Raw genomic sequence first — 9684 nt, 5'->3', positions numbered from 1 at the left:
AAACTACTGGTATCAAAATAATACTTAAGTAAAAGTACAAAGTATTCTTCTCAAGTGCTACTCAGAGTATAGGTTACTTTTAAAATGTTGACGTTTAATGAGTTATCAATAGCAGACATTTAGTCATCTTTTGGGAATTGCCTCTGCCCCTCTTACATCCTCTGCATGCCCCTGTTAGAACGCACAGCACATTGACATTGACACATGCACACTATAAAGGACTGACACTGCCAAAATTAGTATGTCATTAAATTAGTGTGTGGGCCAGATGATTCTATGACATTAGCATGTAGATGTATTCAGGCCAGGATGCTTGTTAAACATGTGAAATTTGGGGCAGATTGGACGGTGTCCACCCAAATCACAATGACTCTGTTTCACAGTGAAACATTGAAATCTGCCGCATCGCCACTGACAGTTAAAGACAACCCCAAAAGTTTCTCAATTTAGCATTGCAAAGGTCTTTCTATTGCACTGACTCATTTTGAAGTTGATCTTGTTTACTCTCTTGGAGGAGTTTGTCATTTTGAATTGTTAATTTATTGTCATTTGCAGGTGCTGTACTTCAGACTTCCTGTTTTGTTAAGCTTATCGCCCCAAGAGGCTTTTTTAAGATCTAGAAGTGATACACGTGCCTTCCAGTTTTTGAAAATCTACGTGAAATGTACAAGTACTGTGTACTTGTAGTTAAACAAGGTCTTTTGCAGTTTAGCATCACAAGGATATCTAGATTTCACTGACCCAATTTGAAGTCGAAAATACAGCACTTGTATCCAAAATGGCCGACTTCCTTTTGGATTCAGGTCATGACACCAGGAGGCTTTTTGGGAGGTCTTGATTTAAGACACATATAGCACGAGGGCTACTTCATTTACATTTTGTAGGGTGCATATTGACACACCCAATCCAAAAAATCCCATCACATGTCGTCTGCTCGGGACTCTCACCAGCTATATGAAGTTTTGGGCAAATCTGACTGTGTATACTCAAATAACAACATCTTCCAGCTTCACAGCAAAACATGGAAATCCAACTCCAAGCGACAGATAATGACAACTGAAGGGTTTAGCATTTGGAGCTCAATGCTCTAAAAACAGTGGAGATGACTGCGGACTGCCACACCCACCACCATAACCCTGGGTGGTTCCATCGTCAACACAGTGGAGTCCTACCGCTTCCTGGGCACCATCATTTCCCAGGATCTGAAATAGGAGCTGAACATCAGCTCTCTCATCAAAAAAGCCCAGCAGGGGATGTACTTCCTGTGGCAGTTGAAGAAATTCAGCCTGCCAAAGACGATGATGGTGCACTTCCTCTATCACCATCTGGTATGCTGCTGCCAATGCCAGGGTCAAGGGCAGACTGCAGTGTATCATTTGCTCTGCTGAGAAGGTGATCGGCTGCAATCTGTCATCCCTCCAGGACCTGCACGCCTCAAGGACCCTGAGACGTGCAGGTAAAATTGCTGCCGACCCCTCCCATCCTGGACACAAACAGACCCCCACTGACACTGACCCCCCTCCCTCCCCGTTCACTTACATTACATTAATGTAAGTTTTAGTCACCAGACACTCTTATTTTGCACATTGCAATATCCACATCTACTGCGACCTTGCACAATCCAGGTCAAAGTTTTTGCACTACTGGATAAATCTGGACATTCTTCACCTACTATAAAATCACACTCTATTTATATTTATATTCACACTCTATTTATATACTACTATTATGTCTTTTAAGTGATGGACTGACAACATTTAAAGTAAATTGGGATAAATATGCCAGAGTTTGTTAAAGTACAATGCTTGTACATAGCAAAAAATGAGCACTAAATACCAAACCATGAATTTTGTCAACCATTACACTCCTACCTCCACCTGGTGCCCTGGTCATAGGGCACTGAGGTGGGTCTTCAGTGGGGTGAGCCAATACCTAAATCCATCAAATGGTTCCAGTGGCTCACAGAATGGAATACACTGTGATGAAGCACCAGCTCCCTCACTATTTGCTAAACCCTTTTTGTTCAGAAAGGTGGACATACACTCACAGTTTTGTTTTCTTTATTTAAATTATAGTTCCAGTATTTATTGATAAATTCAAATAATTGTACTCAGCATTAGAATTTAGGAAGGGGGGAGTTATATATATATCAAACTATATTAAAAGACATGCTGTAATCAAAGCAATAACCTGTCAAAGTTTGAGTCCTTTGTGGTGGCCATATTGTGCTGGTGCATAAAGAGGAAGCGCACCTCAACAGTAGCCTTTTTATGTGGTGGATGAGTAGGCATGTTCTCAGGTTTGATTGGATAGTGGATGTGTGATGTAATGACAGCTAATTAAGTTAAATACTGAATGATGTACAAATTATTTGTTTATAATGAATGTACAGTAGTTATCTTAACATATTGAAGAATGAATTAAGACCTTGTTGGTATGAATAAGTTAAGAACGATGTATATTTGTTATTAACCTTGTCAACTCTCCATTATAGAGATCTGCCCTGATAGGCCAGTTTGAACTGGAAAGGCGGACTCTTGTGCTATATATGTGAGTGGAAGGGGAGAGAATGGGCAGGTGGTTTTTTGAAGAGTAGTACCTGATCTGTCTTGAGCTGTGTGAAGAATATTTTTCTTTGTATCACTACAAATAAAAGTCTGCCTATTTTTTCTGCACAACTCCCTGCCAGTGTGATGTTTTATCTTCCACCATTCTATACTGCACCTCACCTTACGATACACACTATATGAATGTTACAATGTAAAAATGTTATTTTCCTCAACATGAAGTAGCAGCTCTCACCGAAAAATCACCAGTTTGCTCATTATTTAGAGTAATTGGATTCCCATTAGCTGAATCCTAAAAGTATGCTAACATATACTAGCTCACAGAAAAGTTTCATGCCATTTTTCTGACAGCCCATTTTACTGAGACCCCAATAGTTTGAAAAGTGTCCCAGCCTGTTATCCAAAAATGCAGCAAGAGCCTCACACCCTAACCCTTTTATAAAAATGTTTTTTGTTAACAAGCTTCAAGAGTGTCAGCTGCCAGTGTTTTCACCTTGTGAGTCATCATGGCAAAATGTGGTCCTGGGAACACCTATTTTAGTGGGAGCTACCGCAGAGGCAGTTTTGAGTAATCTGCCAGGTATTTATATGTCCGTCTGTCTGTCAATCAAATCTGTCCGTCTTGTCAGTCACATCAAAATCAAAATGAAGGCTGAGTTCGAAGATAGCCGCGCCTCATGTAATAACAGACTTTCTGAGTAGTCATAGGTCAGAGCATAACCATGTTGATTGGAGTTGCAGCTGGTGGGATCCCATTGCAAGGTGGTCTCTAGTCTTAAATTGTTGTTCTCCAATAGGCTTGATTTGATCAACTTTTCCATCAGTGTTTGTGATATTGCTGTTTTAGAACAGCCTACATCTAACATCATTATACCACAGTTTGGCCAAATTAAAGCACTCCCATATCCCTTGCTATTTGATCACATGTCCAACCAAAGCTTGTTGGTTGTGTCCTTTCCTTATCCCAACATGTTTGCAAAACACTTCTTGTCCGATGACTGATCTCCATGCCCCTTCAAATTGATCCATTAGTTGACTTTTCATTAATGACTAAAAGTCAACCTGAAGTACACTTCCTGATGTTCTTTCTACTATAAGATGTTGCCCCTGATCCATAGACAATTGTCTAATAAAATAACTTCAGTTTGATTAGTGGCCAAAACCTGTATCGTCCTGTGCCTTTAAAGATCATACTAGCCACACAAAGTTTTTTACAGCGGTGTCTCTTTCGCTATCGCCGTTGCTGTGGACAACACCCACCACATCCCACCACAACAGTATATCATTTGAACTTTATTTTGCCCTTTCATATTTGTATTGTTAAGTCTTTTGGCAATACATACCCAGTTAGAACGGAGACTCAGATACAGTTCTTGTACATCTTTTGAGAGAGATCTAGAGTTGATTACTCAGCTACATATGCTGCATTTTTGTTCATGGAAAGGAAGGTCGTCAGTCACAAGTAGAGCAATAGACAGATATACTGTAGCTAGATAGAAATAAACGCAAAAGGCTTCAAGCCACTGGGGCCAAGTTGCCTAAAATCACTGTTGGTATGTGGAGTTAAAAAAGTAGTCTTTATTTGAAATGATTTTCCTGCTCATCAGTGAAAGACTAGAACCAACACATAGAACTGTAGTCTCTCATTCTGCCAGTGTTTCACAGGGTAGCAGCAACATACAGCCATACAGTAATTCACACATTAGTACATAATGATTTAAAACGAAACTGACACAGGGAACAAAACACACAGCACAACATTCACATCATTTCCTATGTACTCCTTTATATACACCCAGGGTCCCACGCTCAGAGCTAGTGTTTCCTTGCCTTGTCCCTTTTCTTCTTCTCTTGGTATTCAAGGATCTTTGTGTGAAATATTCCTGCAGGACAAGGGACAGGACATTGAATCAGTGCACTGTGAAAAACATGAAGTTGTTTCAACATGAGCTCAAGTTAAAAGACTCAGCAACGAATCACAAATGCTGCACCAAATATTTTAGCATCAACATCACAATGTACACATGCGTCATAATTACATCATCACAAGGACATGCAATGTCAAGTAAGGCTAATTAGCTCAGCTTTTTCACAATTCAGATATTTAATCTGTGTTTTCGTGGCATTTCGTGGAGTTCAGCATAAATATTTTTTAACTTAAACTTGTTCTTTCTACAGGTGAGGTAGAGAAATAAAGAATGCATATGGTGTTAGTGGGTGTGGAGCTAGATGAACAAACAAGGGAGAATTTTAAACATACAGTCTGTTTATTTCTAACAGAGCTGTGTGAAAATTCAGTGTTATTTTTCACTGACTTTCAGGAATATCATATAGACATTGATTTACAAATGGGCCATTCCATGCCAACTCACTCAGAATTCTGAACTTTTCGGTCTCTTCCTCTAGTTTGAACATTGTCGGAAATATTTGAGATAATGCAAGTATACAATTCAACAAAACATATAACAATAAGATCTAGTTGTTTCTAGACATTTTAATGCAAAAATCGTACATATTATATCTTTAAATCTAAAAAAAGGAGCTCTCACAGATGATTCTGTGCGAAGCCAATTTACAGAAGTCACATCGCTGCACACATACCTCACAGCAGTCAATAAATCTGGAGCTGAATCATATCTTTTAAATTGGGCTTTGTGTGTGTATGTGTGTGTGTGTGTGTGTGTGTGTGATTCCTTATCCTCACCTTGCTGCGGCCCAGGATGCTGTTGCTCTACCTCCTGGATAAACAGGTCAAACATCTGCGTCTGGATAAATTTCTTGACAAAGTGCCGAGTGGTCTTGGACTCAATGGCCTTGTAGAAACTTCTCTTTTCAAACACTCCCTGCTCTCCAGCACGGCCGTATTTCACATACGAGGCATAGTGGCCGACCGTTTTCACAAAGAAATGCAGGAAAGCTTCCGACACTACCCGGTTCAGCTCCTCTGATGCTGAAAAGACAGGACAGAAAACATTTGTGATGGCAGAGCATTAGTTTTGTTTCTGACACTCCTGTGTTTACCATAGTTGTAGTTTACTTACATGGTGCTTCTTGTCTGTGACTTAGTGCCTCAAGTATTTCACTTTGGAGCTTCGGGGGCAGGATAGAGCTTTCATCACCAATCTGGAAAAGGAAGATTTTATAATTCATGTAAACACAAATGTTTTAACTTTGATAAAAATGTTATTTCATGTGAATTTCAAAATGGTTACTGATAACCAAAAGATTATTTACTCAAGCACTTTTGTTGATACATCACTTACGGACACAATGAAGGTTTCCTTCTTATCCACAGACAAGTCGACCACCAGCAGCTGTGTTATAGAAACAACAAGAGGACAGAGTAAGGAGGTCACTCCAATGTGCTTTAAAAGATGTTTTGTCTGTTCTCCATGATCCCAGTGAGCACCCACTGAGATTCCTGGGATCAATTTCATGATTTGTGAGATGATATTTATTCATGTGAAGCTATTTCTCCATAGTCATATCACACTGTATGTTGAAATGTGGTCAGCACAAAGATGGAAGTTCAACACATATAAAATGTCATAAATATGGAATTATATAGGCTGTAAGGTGCCAAGGATAAGCTTCCAGGACATTGTAATGGAAACAGTTTCATACATAAATATAAAATAGGAGATAACATTTAAATAAAGCTGTAAAGTAGCTCCACACTTCCCAAACTGGGAAGTGTGGAGGGCATAAGTGCATAAGCTGAAACTATGCTTCACGTTATTTAATACATGTGAAGGTATGTGGCTCAAAAGGGAAAACTGCTGTCCATCAACTGGAATTTTGGGCGCTTGACCCCTGATCCCTGTAGTCAAATTTATGATTACAGGTTTTTCTATGAAGACACATTTTATCAGTGCTTAATTTGTAAATCAAAAGGTCCTGGACCACAGATTGCATGCTGCGACTGAGGTCAGGAGGAGCAACAAAGTGAGAGAACACATCAAAAATTCATGTTGCCTAACGCACATTCGACAACACCTGGGGGCTAGCAGTTACCCAACCAAAAATTATTGTTAAAAACTGAGCATTATTTATTTTATCTTATTAATAAGGGCATTCAAAATCATTACTCAAAATCAGCAGGGAGAAGTGTGTAGTAACAGCTGAGTAACATTACTGTTTGCAAGAGCTCTCTCCCCCTTTTACTCTCTCTCCTTGACTGTCCCTACACCTCCCTGTCAACCCATCACCCCTTTGTTTGTGGACTGCAATGGACTGCACTCATTTTCATCCTTTCACATCACAAACATCGACTTAATTGTAGGGTTTACACATGCCAAAATATTTACTAAAAAGCATTAAACCACATGCAAGCTTAGCTCTTGTTTAATGCACAAAACTTATTACACTTCACGCGTCACTGTGTAATGTGACTGCTTTCTCTATCTCTTTTTAAAAATCATATTTAAAATGGCTGCAAAATTGACAAACAAGTGATTTTGGGAAACTTCAGTGGGAAATAAAAGGACAGGATAGATAACTAAATATTACACAAAATGTATCCGATAGCAACAAAGGAGGTGCTGGGTCCTATCAAATATATGCCGGTCCCAGTCTGGGAGGTCCTGGATCCTGTTCCGGCAGTATCACATCCAAATTTCTCAGTCGAATACCAGTGTTGCAGATCCTGGTGAGATATGGTCTAAATGTGAATTGTTTATTCATGTCTTCAAATAGAAACTGGTTTTGGAGGTCTTTTCCCCATGACCATAGCCATTTTTTAAATGTCTTTTCACATTTCCATTATGTGCATTTCATTATTATTGCTGTAATACCTCTTTATGTACTTTCATTCCTGTCAACCATCCATTATAATTGTATACATTGTGATCTCGTTGATCTGCTCTGTACATGCGACATCTATTGCACGTCTGTCCGTCCTGGGAGAGAGATCCCTCCTCTGTGGCTCTTCCGCATTTTTTTTTCCCTGTTAAAAGGGCTTTTTTTGGGGCAAGTTTTTCCTCACTCGAATCGAGGGTCGAAGGACAGAGGGTGTCGTCTCTGTACAGATTGTAAAGCCCTCTGAGGCAAACTGTGATTTGTGAATTTGGGCTATACAAATAAAATTTGATTTGAATTTGATTTGATTTGAACTGAAAAAATGCTCACTGGGATCACTTACATCACTCTGGTCAGTGACCAGGTCCAGCAGGCGTTTCTGAACTCCTAGCAGGTAGGGTGTGGGTGCCATCACTACATCGATCAGGATCTCTGGAACAATGGAGATGAAGGTGTGCTGCCAGGTGAAGGGGTAAAGGAGGGCTGCCACTGCATGAATGACCTGGGATAACGTGCTGTAGAGAGACAAGAGAGCTCAGATCAGAGCTGACCATAAACTAATTGTCCAGGTTTAGTTAAGTTACTGTCAACTAAGCTGAATACTTAGAGCCTACTAGGAAAGAGAGGGATTATGCCCTTTTATGAGCTGGATGGCTTTTGATGTGAAACATGCACAAACTGTGTCATCGTTTGAATTTCAAACATGAATGAAGTGAGTTTGCATTAAAGAGAAAATTAGTGTCTCCATCATAAGCCATAAAAATAAATGCCTTGTTCTTTCTGCTGTTGAGGTAGAGAAATAAAGAATGGATATGGAGTTAGTGGTTGTAGAGCTAGATGAACAAACAAGGGAGAATTTGAACCATACAGCCACATGACTCCACTTCACTCAACTTCTGTTTATTTGTAACAGAGCAGTGTGATAATTCAGTGTTATTTTTTACTGACTTTCAGGAATATCATATAGACATTGATTTACAAATGGGTCATTTTAATGCCAACTCACTCAGAATTCCGAACTTTTCCCAGTTCAATTCATGGATTTTCTCGGAAAAAAATCATGTTAAATTTCTATTAAATTCATGGGACCTTGCAAAAACTAAAACTTTACTCTAATACTTTTAAAATTATGACTGTGAAGTTTGGCCCTCTGAGCTAAACTTCATAATTATTGTGATTGTTAGTATATGTATTGTAATTCTCATTCATTGATTATTTTTTAATGGATTGGTCTGAAATTTGTCTCGAACATCCCTAAGGAAAATGTATAATGTGTATTCATTGAAATAGTTGCAACTAATCAAGCCACTACAGGCTGCAGCTCAAAAGGCTTAAAAGGTATCAAACAAAGATAGAAAACCTATCTACATATAATATAAAACCAAATAATTTCCTGATGGTTTTAGCGTGAGAATGACAACATCATCATCAATGATTTTGATGTTCTCATGTGTAATTTCTTGTATTAATTACTATATTTATTCACTGTTATATGATTTCTCTTTGTGTTTTGTAAATTATAATGTACAGGTTTGCGTATAGTACCCCAGTTCATCAGCAATGAAAATGATCCGCCTCTCCAGGACAGCGGCAGCAAACACCAGTAACACCTCCTCGTCTTTCAGGCAGCTGAAGAGTGTGGCAAAGTTAACGTGTTCCAGCCAGGAATCCAATGGCCGGGTCAGACTGATGATCTAGTGGAGAGTCACCACTGTCACTAATATGTCAACACTGGGGGCAGCATGTCATTATTAAACTGACAAGTGATTGACTTTCAACTCTCACCACACTGTCAGATTGTGAAGGCACTAAAGTTTTATTTAGCACTGAAGAAAGGCATGAGAAGCAGGTTTGTTTTAGTGTTTTCCAGGATTTATTTCCTCCATGTTACATTGTTGCACATATTTAAAACATCACCCTTACTGCCTCTTTTCATGGCCAAAGAACCATGTCTTTGTCCCTCCTTCACCCTGAGGGCTGGTCACAGTGACTGTAGCACAAACAATGGCCTGTGAATACTTGCGATGACTATGAGCTGTGCAAACATGGTAAGTGGCCTGATGGGACAAGTGTGATGGAGGCTGGGTAATACAGGACAGGTTCAGACACAACTCCACCAAAACACACCCACATGTTTGATCACGCTATATAAAGTCACCCTGTTACACTATAGTCATGCTGTGTGTGGGAGCAATATTTTTTAATTCTTTCAGTCTGTTTATTACATTCTTGTTCACCCTTTTCAGAGGAATAGAAGATTGTAAGTTCTAATGCATTTGTGTTTATCAATTCTGAAGAACTGGTTGTGGTTGGGGGGGTT

At 39.3% G+C, this 9684-nt stretch overlaps 1 protein-coding gene across 2 annotated transcripts in view; it reads right to left on the bottom strand.

The window, feature by feature from the left end:
* Nucleotides 1–4125: 4125 nt before the first annotated feature.
* The window catches only part of dennd2da (DENN/MADD domain containing 2Da), a 46936-nt gene continuing 41377 nt past the window's right edge, over nt 4126–9684 (bottom strand). For both annotated transcript variants that reach the window (XM_084366981.1, XM_084366982.1), the window contains 6 exons: nt 8910–9058; nt 7708–7879; nt 5831–5881; nt 5609–5690; nt 5272–5517; nt 4126–4450 (listed from right to left, as the gene is read on the bottom strand). In XM_084366981.1, coding sequence (XP_084223107.1) covers nt 4383–4450; nt 5272–5517; nt 5609–5690; nt 5831–5881; nt 7708–7879; nt 8910–9058 — 768 coding nt within the window. In that variant the 3' untranslated portion in view covers nt 4126–4382. The remainder of the gene's footprint in view (nt 4451–5271; nt 5518–5608; nt 5691–5830; nt 5882–7707; nt 7880–8909; nt 9059–9684) is intronic.

Source organism: Pagrus pagrus, assembly GCF_965226575.1.
Source record: "Pagrus pagrus genome assembly, chromosome: 11".
NCBI lineage: Eukaryota > Metazoa > Chordata > Actinopteri > Spariformes > Sparidae > Pagrus > Pagrus pagrus.
This window is presented reverse-complemented; position numbering and strand designations above follow the sequence as displayed.